Source organism: Mustela putorius, unplaced genomic scaffold, assembly GCF_011764305.1.
Source record: "Mustela putorius furo isolate JIRA1106 unplaced genomic scaffold, ASM1176430v1.1 tig00000460_pilon_pilon_pilon, whole genome shotgun sequence".
In the NCBI taxonomy this organism is placed as follows: Eukaryota; Metazoa; Chordata; class Mammalia; order Carnivora; family Mustelidae; genus Mustela; species Mustela putorius.
This window is the reverse complement of record NW_025421389.1, coordinates 13,931,579-13,946,729: the sequence shown is the minus strand read 5'-3', so window position 1 is coordinate 13,946,729 and position 15,151 is coordinate 13,931,579. Positions and strand designations below refer to the sequence as shown.

The 15,151-nt window shown below is 45.0% G+C and overlaps 1 protein-coding gene across 1 annotated transcript in view; it reads left to right on the top strand.

Moving 5' to 3' along the window:
- The first annotated feature begins 3,484 nt into the window (after positions 1 to 3,484).
- Positions 3,485 to 15,151, top strand: part of DCPS (decapping enzyme, scavenger) — a 38,651-nt gene continuing 26,984 nt past the window's right edge. Inside the window, exons 1-2 of the mRNA XM_004750227.3 lie at positions 3,485 to 3,729; positions 4,863 to 5,043. Of these exons, the coding sequence (XP_004750284.2) occupies positions 3,532 to 3,729; positions 4,863 to 5,043 (379 nt within the window). The 5' untranslated portion in view covers positions 3,485 to 3,531. The remainder of the gene's footprint in view (positions 3,730 to 4,862; positions 5,044 to 15,151) is intronic.

Sequence of the window (15,151 nt, the reverse complement as noted above, 5' to 3'; positions counted from 1 at the left end):
AGCTTTTGTTTTGTTTTTAAGAGTTGCCTCTTTCATTGAGGTGATGAACCTTAGAGATCTTGGCTCTAAGGGAAATGCTCTCTTCCAGTCCCTTACCTTCCACTAGCCCCCAGGGCTTGTCTCCTGTGCCTTAAACATTGCACCGAAAGCTCAAGGCTCTAGACTTCTAGAAACCAGAAACCACTCTTAGAACTTAAGCTTCAGTGTCCACTTAGCATTCTATAGACTCATGCTCCCATATTTTTCATTTCTGAAAATGTTATTAAGAGAACAGCAATGTAAGCAAATGGATGTTTTAAATTTTGCAACCAGAACTGCAGCCAGAACTGTTTTTAGCTGAATTGTCTTTAGGATATCTCATCTATTGTAAAGCCTGAAATGGAAGTGCCTGGTCCTTCTTTAAAATAAAAAAATAAATAAATAAAGAGGCACCTCGGTGGCTCAGTGGGTTAAGCCTCTGCCTTCAGCTCAGGTCATGATCTCAGGGTCCTGGCATCGAGCCCCGCATTGGGCTCTCTGCTCAGCAGGGAGCCTGCTTCCCTCCCTCTCTCTGCCTGCCTCTCTGCCTACTTGTGATCTCTGACTGTCAAATAAAAAATAAAAAATCTTTTAAAAAATAAAAGATTTGGGAGAAGTTTTGAGATTCCTCAAGAAGACTTGCCAGTAATAACCTTCTAATACAGCAATTAAACTCTCTGTGATGGTAGAGAGCCACATCTGTGCTCTCCAGGGTAATAGCCAGTAGCTGCAGGAGGCTATATAGCACTTGAAGCATGTATTTTTTTTTTAATTTTTTAATGTATTTTTTATTGTATTTTTAATGTATCTAATTCTAATTAATTCAAATTTAAATATCTACATATGGCTAGCAGCTATTAGATGTGACAGTGCAGGGCCTTCTTTTTTAAAAAAAAAAGATTTTCTTTATTTAATTTACAAAGAGACACACTGTGAGAGAGGAAACACAACCAGGGGGAATGGGAGAGGGAGAAGCAGGCTTCCCGCTGAGCAGGGAGCTCGATTTGGAGCTCAATCCCAGGACCCTGGGATCATGACCTGAGCCAAAGGCAGACACTTAATGTCTGAGCCACCCAGGTGCCCCAGTGCAAAGCTGTCAACAGAGAAATGACCCCGATTCAAGCAAAGCCCTGTGGTGTTGCTGTCAGGGTTGGCTGCACTCTGCTGTCTGGTATCCTAAGAGGTCCTTTGGTGGCTGAGGCTTCCTATGAGTTCCTTTCCTTAAGCCAGGCCTTTTTAGGAGTGCAATTCTGACCTGATGGATGTCCGAATCAAACTTATACCTGCGTTGGTGAATTTGCCACTAATGAATTGTATTTTATTACAATTTCATTTTGTATCTTCCCTTTGTTCACTACCTTCCAGCCACAAGGGCCATTTCTGTTTCCAAAAAGTGGTCTTCACCATTCTGACTTCTCTGCCTGAAATACACGTTCCCTGGTCTCTTCACATGCTGGTTCTTTCTCATCCTTCAAGTCTCCGCTCAATGTCATCTCCCTGAGAAGTCACCCATGACTACCTTTTCTTCCTATCCCCAGACTCTATCACTTTGTCCTGTTTTACTCTAGAAATAGCACTTAATCATTATCTTAAAATTATCCTATTTGTTTTCCTCATCTCCATTTGATTATGAATTCTATGAAAGTAGAGATCTCCCTGGCTTGTTCAGGATGGACAGTGTTTAGCACAAAGAAAATGGAAGCCTAGAGAGGGTAGGTGACTTGCCCAAAGCTCCACAGCCTTGGGCCAAGAGTTCATGGCTCCTAATTCAGGATATTTTTGTTGTTGTTGTTGTTATTGTTAAAACATAGATACTCTGCTCAAGTTCTCTTCCAAAGAGAGAAGAGAAGGAGAGAGAGAAAGATAGGGGGAGATTGGTGTGGGGATGGGGAGAGGAAAAAGGGAAAGAAAGAGAATACATACTTAGAAATTTCCATAAGATCTAAGCCTTGGATTTTTTTTAAAGGTTTTATTTATTTATTCGACAGACAGAGATCAGAAGTAGGCAGAGGCAGGCAGAGAGAGAGGAGAAAGCAGGCTCTCTGAGGAACGGAGAGCCTGATACGGGGCTCGATCCCAGGACCCTGGGATCATGACCTGAGCCAAAGGCAGAGGCTTTAACCTACTGAGCCACCCAGGTGCCCCTAAGCCTTGGATTTTTGAACAGGTCTTGCTATGGCCATTAACCCCCAAAAACATTTGTTCTAGCCTTATACATAGTTCAACACCTTCTGCTGTATACTCCCACAGGTATCCAGGAAACTTGTGGACAAGTTTTGGACTGAAGATAATTATTCTAGATCCTAAGTCTCCCTCCTAATGCTCTCTACTTCACAAAACAATTGGCCTTTTATCCAATTCATAATAATATTTCTGGTAGAAATAATCCAAAAGCAAACAGTCATGGACATACAGTGCACTTTGACTGACTGAAAATTGCAAAAATTTTCTCACTCATTAGTTCTGTCTGGAAAAAAAAAAACCAAAACAACAACTCAAAACTTACTTTGGAGAAAACAGCACAATTTTTTAGTAAATTTGAAATAATTTATATCTATCAAATAACACCAAGGAAAAAGGGATAGCCTGAAATAACAGCCCCCCAAAAACTTATAATTTCTCTCTTTTAAGTAAAAATTTTATATAGGGGAAAAAAAAGTAAAGCAAAGCACAGAAACTCTGACAGATGATTCACATTCAAGCTGCAAATCACATCTTTGTATGCATAGCAGAGACATGAGCAAATTAGGTTAACAGAGGAGGCAGAAGCCCCCAGCCTGGAAGAAAAGAGGGTGACAGAAATGTATTTCTGCCCTGTTCACCTCTTTTTTCTTTTCTTTCTTTCCTTCCTTCCTTCCTTCCTTTCAGATTTTATTTGCCAGAGAAACAGCAAGAGAGTTAACACAAGCAGGGGAAGAGGGAGAGGGAGAAGCAGGCTTCCTATCACCAAGCAGGGAGCCACATATGGGGCTCGATCCCAGGATCCTGGTCTCATGACCTGAGCTGAAGGCAGATGCCTAACTGAGCCATCCAGGTGCCCCTCACTTCCCGTTCTTTTCGGCACTTAACACGAAGAAAATTTCTGTGAAATGAAAATGGATGAAAAATGGAAATGGTTTAAATGACTCTCATAAAAAATCAAGAAATAAGACGGGCTCAACAGATTTCAGAAACATTCTTCCCATGCTAATTAAACAATATTCGTGTAATTCTTATTAAAACGTCAGTGTTCAACCCAGGGTGTCAGGTATCAAAGCATCCATGGAGTCTAAAGGTGTTTTCCAGGTCCGGCCTTCCGGAGCTCCCGGCCCCACTCTGCAGCATCTTTAGCTGGTAGGGTTAGGGACTCGCGGCCTTGGTCTCTCTTCCCTCAGCACCAACTCGGGCCGCGGAGCCCGTCGGGAGTTGTAGTCGCTGCACCTCGCGGAGGCGGGACGCGGCGGCCGCCGGAGCGCCGAAAGGGGGCGGGGCAGGGCTAGGCTTGGCGCAGGCGCACAGCTCTGGCCGAGCAACATGGCGAACCTAGCGCCTCAACCCAGCAAGAGAAAGCGCGAGCCAGACGCGGAGGAGGCGGAAGCCGCCGACATAGAAGAGGGAACCGGAGTTGGGAATGGTACCTCTGCCCCTGTGCGCTTACCGTTCTCCGGCTTTAGAGTGAAAAAAGTGCTGAGGGAGTCTGCGAGGGACAAAATCATTTTTCTCCATGGGAAGGTACCATTAGGAGCGCGGGGCGGGGATGCGGGTCGCGGTGAGCCAATCACCGCCTTGGAGGCGGATTTATTTATTTATTTATGTTTAAAAACCCGCGCTCGGCCGGAAAATACCAATCGCACTACTTGTGGGGGGGGGGGGAGTGTACCACTAAACTGCGTGGGGGCGGGGGCGTACAGGAGACAAGTTTACCCATGGAATCAAGGAAATCCACAGACTTAGGGTTAATTTTCCTAAGTCCTCCTTTACTAAAAGTAACTCGTAGAGAGTATTGCAGATTTAAAATCACGGGTTGAATTCTCCAAACTGTTCATTATGTATTCATTTAACATAGAGCTGCTGGGAACCAGCAAATGTTGCTGGATCGTCCGTCTATGGAACGACCTAGAGCCTGTGGGAGATAGGATCCCCGCGGTGCAGGATCTCAGCCCCAACCGAGGAGACAGTTTATTGAATTTCTAATTCAGTTTCACATTTCACGCGCTGAGCTAAGTGCTGGAGACCTAGAGATGAAAGTTACCATCCCCGATTTTCAGGGTTGCAGTGTATCTTCTGGTACAGATTGGTACAGCCGGCTCTAATACCATGTGCTCAGCTCTATAGAAGGAATTGAGGAGAGATTGAGACCATCTTGGGAACTAGTGAGGAGGCCCAGTCGCAGATGGGTATTAGGGTTCTTTAGAATTCCTAGCAGGAGCTCTCATTTTGGGAGGACCAGGAAGACCTTGGCCTAGGCTACCATGCCTCTGTGTCTTTTGTTTTGTTTGCATGATTCCCTGTAGTTCTCTTAGCCCTGTCTTCTGTCTGTAGCACCTGCTGAAGATTTTAGCTATGAGAACTTTTGAGCTAGGAGTTAACTGGGATACCCAGATTCTAGTTTGTTCCTGTGACCTTGGGCAAGTCACCTAGTCTCTCTGACACGTTTCTTCATCTGTACAGTGGGGAGAATTTGATAGAGGCCTGCAAGCCTAAAATAGAAAAAAGTGGAGAGGCTTTGCATCTTTCAGAAGAAAGATGTGAGTGCTGCCCCCAAGGATTTGGGTTAATGAGATGGTTGCTCTGGGAGAAGAAATAGGAGGCCCCAGAGCTTCTGCCTCTGCTCCTGGGCTCACTGATGGTTTCTCTGGCTACAGGTGAATGAGACCTCTGGGGATGGAGATGGAGATGGAGAGGATGCTGTTGTGATCCTAGAGAAGACACCGTTTCAGGTAGAGCAGGTGGCCCAGCTCCTGAAGGGCAACCCTGAGCTCCAGTTGCAGTTCTCCAATGATATCTACAGCACTTATCACCTGTTTCCTCCACGGCAGCTGAGTGGTGAGCAAGTGGTGGCTGAGGTGGCTTCTTGTGGGGTGGGGCAGTTGGGGGGACATTGGTGGGAAATTAGGAGGTGTGGTGGTTTCTCCCCAAAACTAGTTTGCATATTCTGGTGCAGTAGTTCCCAATGGAAGCAGGAGGGGATTTTGCACCTCGCCTCCCCAAGAGACATTTGGCAAATTCTAAAGACAATTTTGTTTGTCAGAGCTGGGGAGAAGGGGTTGCTGCTGGTACCTAGAGGGGAGAGGCCAAGGATGTTCCTGAATATTCTATAAAACGGAGAATGGGAACCTCATAATAAAGAAATGTCAGTAGTGCTGAGATTGGTGTAGTTTACTTGGGGAACGGAGTGTGACTCATGGTATAAAACATTTAATCTCCTAACCGAATAATAATGATTGTCAACACTTGCTAAATTCTTATTATTGTGCTAGCCACCATTCTCAGTATCTTACACGTATTTTCATATATAGTGCTCAGAGGTAGCCTCATTATGACTGGACTTTACAGGTCAGGGAATGGAGGTTTTGAAAGATTAAGTGACTTACCCAAGATCACACAGCCAGTAGGTGAGAGAAAAACTAAGATCTTTCAGTAGAGGAGCACTCACTCACCACACTGCTGTGGGATGAGCAGTATATAAGGTGCTGCAAAGATCAGGAACTCACTTCTAGTGTGGGAGACGCTGAGTGCATTCAAGGGGGATGGACTTGGGAAGGGCAGGCATTCATGGGCTAAAAGGCAAGAGATTTGTTTGGATTGCCAGGATTTTTTTAATTATTAAGAAGAGGAAGAATTTGGGGCACCTGGATGGCTCAGTCAGTTAAGTGTCTCCCTTCAGCTCAGGTCATGGTCTCAGGGTCATGGGATCAAGCCCCATGTTGGGCTCTCTGCTCCCCGGAAAGTCTGCTTCTCTCTTTTCCCTCCGTGCACACAGTCTCTCTCTCTCTCTCTCTCTCTCTCTCACTCTCACTCTAGCTCTCTCTCTCAAGTAAATAAATAAAACTTAAGAAAAAAAAAAAAGTAGATGGGGTGTCTGGGTGGCTCAGTGGTTAAGTGACTGCCTTTGGTTCCGGTGATGATCTCAGTGTCCTGGGATGGAGTCCCTCATCGGGCTCCCTCTGCTCTGCCAGGGAGCCTGCTGCCAGGGAGCCTCTCCCTCTGCCTGCCACTCCCCCCAGCTTGTGTTCTCTCTCTGTCAAATAAAGAAAAATCTTTATTTAAAAAAAAAAGAAGTTACTTATTTCCTTTCCTTTGTTTTGGCTTCCATGTCAAAAACTAGGCATGATGTGGGCTTTTTCCCTTTAGATGGTTCAGTTTAATAGGCAGCTTTGTTGGAAGTGTGAAGGAGACCGGTTGACTGTGAATTAGGAAATTCTGGGATTAACTTTGTAGCACATGGCAGTTTTGTAATATCCTTCTTTTTGTTTGTCCTCTGGCATTTAAGAATAATTTGGCTTTACAGATACTCTGCCACAGCCCTTTTGTTAGGTTTAATCTTTTCTGTACCCCCAAGAAAGGGTGCTGTTTTTTCTTGTTTTTTTTTGAGATATATGTGAACACTTGATGTGGAACAAGCAAGCCTTTCATGGCCAAAGGCAGTGCAGCCTGGACCTCCGCGGCAGGCGAGTCAGATTGATTGGTTGAAGTTGATGGAAACGGACAGTTTTATTTACTTTCTCAGGCGCTGACATTTGAGGAAATGTAGCCCTCAACAGGGGGTGGCGGAAGCAGGACAGAAGGCTTTGTCGCCAAACACCACTTGGGGCAGCCCCCAAACTATAAGCTCTAAGGTCATTACTCTGCCACCACCGTTTTCTCTCACCTTCCCCAGCTCCTCTGTCCATGCTCCCCACCCCTAGCCAAAATACAGAAGGTTCTGCTGCACAGAGAAACCCTGCAGAATTCACAGCCTTGCCTTTGCCTTTTATTTTTCTAGTACTTCTATGATACCAGTAGCACACAGGTGGTCGTGGCCTCTGCCCTGGCTTTCTATTTTTTTTTTTTTTTTTTTAAAGCTAAGCACTGAAAGAGGCAGTCAGTTATCCTGCTCACTACAGGTCTTCCTCCCCACTCAGAACCCCAAACATTTCCTTCCTTTTCCCTAGTATTGCCCTCTCCTACCCCCTATCCCCTGGGAGCCTCAGATGGGAACTCATCGATCGTGTCTGGGGCTCACTGTCTTAGCACAAGCATTAGTATACATGCAGCTCATTTTACTTTTATTTTCCCTCTCCAAACTAGGCACAGTGAGTGGAAGTCATAAAAATTTGTTTCAGGGCTCAGCCCTCCTCTCTTTCTCTTGTATGTCCAGAACTGGATAATGGTCTAGATCAGGGTTTGGCAGACTTACTGTCCAGAGAGGAAATACTTTAAGCTTTATGAGCCGCTTCAGTGGTCTCTTTCACATATTCTTCCTTCCTTTTTTTTTTTTTAAACCACCGCTTTAGAAATAAAAATGCCGCTCTTCGCTTGCTGGATGTAGAGAAAGAGACCATGGAGCTCATCTTCTGGCTGTAGTTCATTAACCCCATTCCAGATTCTTTCCCTCGCCAAGTGTGGTCTGTGGACCAGCCATATGGCTATTATCCTGGAGCTTCTTAAATAGTCCGAATCTCAGGCCCCCTCTGAGGTCAGAATTAGTATCTGTTTTAGCGAAACCCCCAGGCGAGTCACATGCAAGTCAGACTTTGTGAAGTACTGGTTTTTAAATACCATCTGTGTGTGGTGATGCCCATGTTTCTTTCTCCATCTCCATTCTCCACCCCTCCCTCTAAGGACTCCAGGCTCGTTGAAATAAACACCAACTTGATATCTCTCTTTGGAGGTCCCTGGTACCTTCTAGGTAAAATATGAGACAACTCAGATACATTAAGGTCTTTAAAAACACTTAGCGCTTATTGAATAGTAGCTACTGTTGTAGGCCCTGTGCTGGGTCCTAGAGCTTGAGATGAATTAGACAACCAACTCTGCCTGCAGTCTTGTTTGGGGTGGGATACTACCAGTTACTATGAAAGAGGGAAGTAAACTCAACAGGATTTGGTTATTGCCTGGGTGTAGGAAACAGAAGTCCTGGAAGTTTAGAGCCATGTCAGACCCACTTCCAGTCCCCAACAGCCCGACCCCTTAGTAGGTGCTCACTAAATGCTGCTGAAAAATGAACCCACAAACCAACTCTGCTCAGTTTTTGCCTATGGGCCAAGTGTTCCACAGCCACGAGGTGGCAGCATTGCCATAGTATTCCTGTGGCTGGCCCCTTTGGCCTCTGTGCCAGTCTTCTGGATCCCAGCCCCACCTCTCCATTCTCAGAGTCTTGGAGTCACCAACTCTTAACACTGCCTGCAGAGGCCTTAAGGCATGGTTCCTATGGCCTCAGCCCCCAGAGCCCTCTGCACAGTTGCCATTTTGAGATTTTCTGTCATCTCTGGCTATTCTTCCAGATGTCTTTCCCATAATACTACTTGCTCAGGGAAGCCCCACCCCCACCCCACATTTCTGAGCTGACTGCTCTCCTGATTTCTTCTGCTGTTTCTCCACTCACTGGCAAATCTCTTCTTCTCTTCCAGCCTGAAGGTTTTGCATCCTCTTCCTTTATCCCTCCCAAATTCTCAGCCGACCCCAAGAGGCTGCCACTTCGAGCCATTCATGCCCCCCGCCCCCACCTTGTTGACAACATAGAGAGAGCCAGGGCATTGGAGTCAGGCTCAGATCCTGTCCTAGTGCTAATACTTACTAAGTAAGTGTGGCTTGAGGCAGTGTCGTGCTGTTTCTGAGTTTTAGTGTAGTACAGAGGTGAAGAGCAAGCCCTGGGTCAGATATCATCTGTGCTGGAATCCTGGCTTTGCTGTTTCACCAGCTGTGAAGACTTGGTAAGTTTTTTGTATTCATTTAACAGAGGTGAAGGGCCAGCTCTGCGTTTGGTGCTGTGCTAGGTGAGTGCATTAGATACTCGCAGTGTCCTTGGAGTTGTCGTCCAGGGACAGAGGCAGCCAGCAGACAAGGAAACAAGCGTTTCAGTGGCCGTGAGCTAGAGAGGGGCTGCTCATCTGGGAGCCCTAGGGGGCTCTCTGCAGAGGTGACACTCAAGCCGAGACCCACAGGATGGAAAGGAACCAGCTGTGCAGAGCTGTGAGGGGGGTGGGGGAATATTTGGGGCCAAAGGAATAGCATGTGTCCTGGAGGAGGAAAGAGGAACAGAAAAGAGGCTGCTTTGTTCGGAGCTTGAGGGGGCAGTTGATGGCTGCGGTGTGTGACACAGATGTAGTTGGGGAAGTCACTTCAGTTATGTTCTTGTTAAATTAGGTTAGTAACTGAACATATCCTGGGATAGTTACAAAACAAATGACATAAGGAAATGTTTTAGGGGCGCCTGAGTGGCTCAGTTGGTTAAGCATCCGACTGTTGATTTCGGCTGAGGTCATGGTCTCAGGGTCGTGAGATTGAGCCCTATGTCCTGCTAAGATTCTCCCTCTTCCCCTGCCCGCCTTAAAAAAAAAAAAAAGAAAATGTTTTAGCCTCTGCCCACAGTGTGAGATACATCTTACACTGTGACCCAGTAGTTGTGAATAAACACATGTGGATATAAGAGAAACAAAAGGTTCACAAAACAAAACTTACCCTTAGTATTTTCAACTGAATTCCACTCTTGTCTGTTTCCTTTTAAATGCTGGTCTTAACTTCCTAAATTAATTTCATCATCACTGTCATGGGTTATAACCCTTGGAAATAAGCACATGAAACACTTAGCATGGTGACTGGCATATGATGGGTATTTTGTAAGGGTTAGTCATCTTCTATTATGGGGTTTCTCCCTTTAAGATTGCATGAGCCTTAAGTGGAGCAGTATAGCTAACATGGGAAAATGCCTGGCCCTGACCACAGGCAGGTTTTCTTTCTTCCCCCTGTGGCCATGTGGCAAACATGAGGGCTGAGCCGGCCAGATGGCTGGCATGTCAGTGCCGCCCCGGCTGTCTGCACAGGGCAGAGCCTGGATCATCTGCTTCTTCAGCTCTCACGCTCTCACGCCCATGGCCTGTCAATGGAGCCCTTTCATTAAGATCTCTGTTCTCTCTTACCTGGGGAAGGAGGGGGTGGGTAGTTAGGGAGAGGGGTGTGACTCAGAAATCCAGACCGTGTCTAAAAAGGCCAATTGTTTTCCCCAATGTAGAGCCAGGGGTGTGGAATCTCAGGTTCAGAGGAGGAGAAGGCGTCTGTGTGAGAGTGAGGCCAGGGCAGGGAGTAGAGGGAACCTCGGAATGACATCTTCCTTTGGTTGCTGAGAACTCTGGATACTTTAGCTACAGGCACAGTTGTCCTCCCTGTGCTCCTTGCAGAGGCAAAACCGGGACCCCTGGAGTCCAGACTGAGGGCTTGTTGGGAAGGAACATTTTAAACTCTCCATTCCCATAAGAGTCTCCTCTGGTAGTAGTGTTCACGATAGAAAAGACTAGAAACAATCCAGATATCAATTAACAATAGAGTTGATAAGTAAATCAAGGTGTTTCCCTGTACTGGGCCACTTCTTTCAGGCAGTGAAAGTAAACAAACCACAGCTACATACTTGAAGAATCTCACCACCTCGAGCTAGAGAAGCAAGACACAGAATACACACAGGGTGGTTCCAGTTAGATAAAGTTGAGAAACAACAGAACTAAACAATATACTGCTTAGGGATGCATGCATAATTAATACAATTAATAAGACTGAAAAAGAAATGATGAATGCCTTATTCAGCAAAGCGATTATCCCTGGTAGGGACAGGGCTGAGAGGACGTCCAAAGTTCTGGGAGTGCTCGGTTTCTTGGGCTGCACACTCCATGCATGGGTGTTCTTTTGTTTTATTTTAGGTCTTTAAACAGTATATCTTTGGGCGCCTGGGTGGCTCAGTGAGTTAAGCCGCTGCCTTCGGCTCAGGTCATGATCTCAGGGTCCTGGGATCGAGTCCCGCATCGGGCTCTCTGCTTGGCAGGGAGTCTGCTTCCTCCTCTCTCTCTCTCTCTGCCTGTCTTTCTGCCTTCTTGTGATCTCTGTCTGTTAAATAAATAAATAAAATCTTTAAAAAAAAAAACCAAAAAAAAACAGTATATCTTTTATATTTACATACATACATGTATATGTAAAAGTATGTATACATACGTATTCACACACGTTTTATATATATATATATATATATATATATATATATATTTTAGATTTTATTTATTTATTTGACAGAGAGAGATCACAAGTAGGCAGAGAGGCAAGCAGAGAGAGAGGAGAAACCAGGCTCCCTGCTGAGCAGAGAGCCCGATGCGGAGCTCAATCCATGACCTGAGCTGAAGGCAGAGGCTTAACCTACTGAGCTACCCAGGTGCCCCACATGTTTTATATTGTACAGTGTATTTCCAATTAAAAGTTAAGAAAAAACCAAAACAAACAAAAAAGAAAAACCAGCAGGTCCTTAGAAGAGCTGAGAATATTCCCCCACTAATTTATAGGGTCCTGCCTTCATTCTCAAATTTGGTTTCCAGTCACTGTGACTGAAAGTGTTTGACTGAGGCCTCCTTTCCTCTGGGTTTTGGGCATTAGCAGACTTGTATTTCTGCGTACCGTCTTTTTTCTGGTGCAGAGAAGTGGTGGGGCCTGACTCTTCTCTGTGCTGGAGTGCACTGCAGCCTGAGGCCAGCCCTGGTAGAACAGGGCAGTGTGGGGAGGTCCTCCAGCTACTGGAGGAGAAGGCTTGGTACCAGGCTCTGTGGGCTCCACTCCTACACATACTGGCACGGGCTCGTCGCCCCGTCCCTTCTGGGTGTCCTCGGCAGGGCTCTCATTGCAGCAGAGGTTCAGGTCTCTGAACAGTGACCAACAGGGAAAGTCTTGCCAGAAAGGTTACCTCCTGGGCTGAGTACTGAAGAGCCCCATCGTCTAACATGAGAAACACCCCAGGCTTACAGCCAGTGGGTCACACCAGGGCAAGTCATGGAATTGCTCTGAGACTCAGTTTCTCTCAATGAAAAATGGGGAATCTGATAGCTAGTTAGCCCACCTCAGTGGGCTTCGGTATCCTATGAGAGAGCAGAGAACCACAGTATCTCAGGTTTGAATGGAACTTCAGAGATTTATTTAGTAATGTGATTTTTAACTAGAACCGTTCATCACAAATGCTTACGGAGCTTTCTCGAATACAGAATCTGGACCTACTGAATAGATCTCTCTGTGATAGGGCTAGGCCATTCATCAAAGTCATACAGTCACATGGTCAAGTCATCAAATAGGACTGAAAGGCTTATATACAGGGCCTGGAACAGGCTTTTGTACCACTCTGCCCCACCCTGGCCCTGCCTTCCAGAAGCAGCTACCGTGAAGAGAATTTCTGGGATTAGTGCTTCTGGTAGTTTCCTCTAGACCCTAACTGAAAAATAAGCTAATGCAACTCCATGATTTGTCACATTTTGACTTTCTTAGTCCTCCGCAATGGAGATGGAAAGGTTTAGTTCCTTTTTATACATTTCACACCCTCCCTCCCCTCTCCTTCCATTTTTTAAAAAAAAAAGATTTTATTTATTTATTTGACAGAGAGAGAGGTCGCAAGTAGGCAGAGAGGCTGGCAGAGAGAGGGGGAAGCAGGCTCCCTGCTGAGCAGAGAGCCAGGTGCGGACCTTGATCCCAGACCCTGGGATCATGACTTGAGCCGAAGACAGAGGCTCAACCCACTGAGCCACCCAGGTGCCTTCCTTCCAGTATTTTTTGTTTATATTGTTATTTTTAGGGTTTTAAAAAATTACTTTCGGAATCCTAAATACACTGCAACTGTTAGCCCTTGATCCCTCTCCTTGAGGCTGTCACTCTGTCAGTTAAGAATATCCATCCGTGCCTCTAGCCTTCTCTTACTTTGCTGTCTCCTGACTTCTGTCCGCCATGCTTGTATTTCACATGGTTTATGGTATGTTCTGTTGCATGATTGTAATCAAGTCTTGTGTGCTTTGTCTGTAAGTAGATTCTGAGCTGCCCACCAGTAAACAGCCTTACATTAATGTGGCCAGATTAATGTGCGCTACACACTCAAGCAGAGGACTAGGATTCTGGTTCCTCTCCTACCTGCCCAGTGCTTGAGACCCTCAGACCCCTGGAACGAGGGTGCATCTGAATATCTAGGTGAAATGGTTGTTCTGTTCTCACATTCCAGCAGTTCTTCAAATCATGACGCTTTTTAGTTTACTTCATATTTGAACCATTATTTTATGTTTTTCCTTCATAAAATTTTTAGTTGCTTCTTTTTTTTTTTTTTTAATTTTTTTGATTGTGACTAAAAGAATCCTGAGCCTTTACTCTGTTTTTGAAATTATCCAGCCACTTAGTTTGATAATTCATTACATGATAAGTCCTTCCTTCCTGGAAATATTGTTTCCAGAACATTCTTTCCGGCTGCTCCAATCTGGACAGCTGATTCTTTAGACTTGCTGTATGGCCCTCAACTTTAGCCTTCCTGTCACAGCTTTTTCTGGGTTAGATCGACTGTTCTTAGGATTTGATGTCTCTCTTGTTTTAGTCTCTTACTTAGCTAATGTACAGTCTTAAGTACTTCCTCAGAAAGAACACATGAAAGGTAAACCTAGAATCCTTTATTTTACCCTCACTTTTGATTGATGGTTTGACCGAATACAGAATTTAAATTTCTTTTCCTTCAAAACATTAAAGACACTGATCTATTGACTTCAAATATCCATTGTTGTTAACAAGGTATCTGATGATAGATTTTCATTTTCTTACACTTAACTTGGTTTTTCATTTTCATTCTTTTTTTTCTTCTTGCTTTGTTAGTTTTCTTCTCTGGAAGCTTATCTTAGTATGCTCTTTATCTTAGGTGTACTGAAGCATTGTATAGCTGCGTCATGGTTGAATTTTTTTTTTCATTCATTGTACTTTTGGACCCTTTTGGTTTAAAGTCTTAGGTCATTCTTCCGCTCTACATTTTTTCTGTTATTTCTTTGATAATTTCCTTCCCTTTGTTTCCTTTATTTCCTCTTACTGAAAACCCTATTAGATGTTAGTCTCCTAGAGTGATCCTGTGTATTGCTTCTGTTCTCCCACTTTTCCTATTCCTTTTAACTATTCTTTTCTTTTTACAGTCCAGTAGATTGTCTCAACTTTATCTTCCAGACCTTTCTAGTGAAGGTTTTAATTTCGCAATCATATTTTAAATTTTCTTCCCTCATGATTCTCTGTTTCATTTTCTTAGCATCTTGCTCTTGCTTTACAGGTCCAAATTGACATTCTCTAACACACTAATTAGAATTATTTAAAAAATTATCTCCTGACCCTTCCATGATCTCATTTCCTCTGGGATCTGTTTCTCGTTGTTTATTTTGGTCATTCTTTTTCAGGCCGCTGGTTTTCTCTTAATGTCTGGTGAATGTTAGCTTATTTATGTTTAAAAATGAAGAGGCGGGCTGATAATCTGGTGAGCTGATGTGGGCTTTGTTCACCATCCACTGGTAGGTCTATTTCCACAATAGTCCTGGATGAGTAGCTGGCCCAGTGCTGTGTGGATGGGGAGCAGGCCCAGTGGGCGCTGTTTGGCACGCTGGAGCGTGCCCATGCTGGACCCTTCCTGCTCTCCTGTCCCCTATAGCTTGTGGGCTGCTGCTTTTTATATGGCCTGTGAGCCAAGGATGGTTTTTACATTTTTAACAAGGCATTTGAAACAGAAGAAAACTAAGAAGAATATGAAAAAGGGACAGCATCACCTACAACACCTAAAATATTTACTGTACAGAAAAGCTTGCCTACCACTGCTCTAGTCCATGGCTTTCTGTCGTTGGAGGACAGCCCTCCTGTTTTCATCTGGCTTTAAGTGCCTACCCCTGGGATGAGGGTGTGGCACTGGATGGAACCAGTTGGTACAGCTGTTCTCGATGCCCTTTGGTTGAGCCTTCATTTCCCTTCCTCTGTGCCTGGGTACTTGGAGCCAGCTAGGTATGGACCAGAGGTCCATAAAGGATCAGCCCATTTATACTTAAACAAGAAAAGACCTTGGGGTGCCTGGCTGGTTTGGTCGGTTAAACATCAGAGGTCCAAGCTTCGGCTCAGGTCATGATCCTAGGGTGCTGGGAGCAAGCCCCACGTCAGG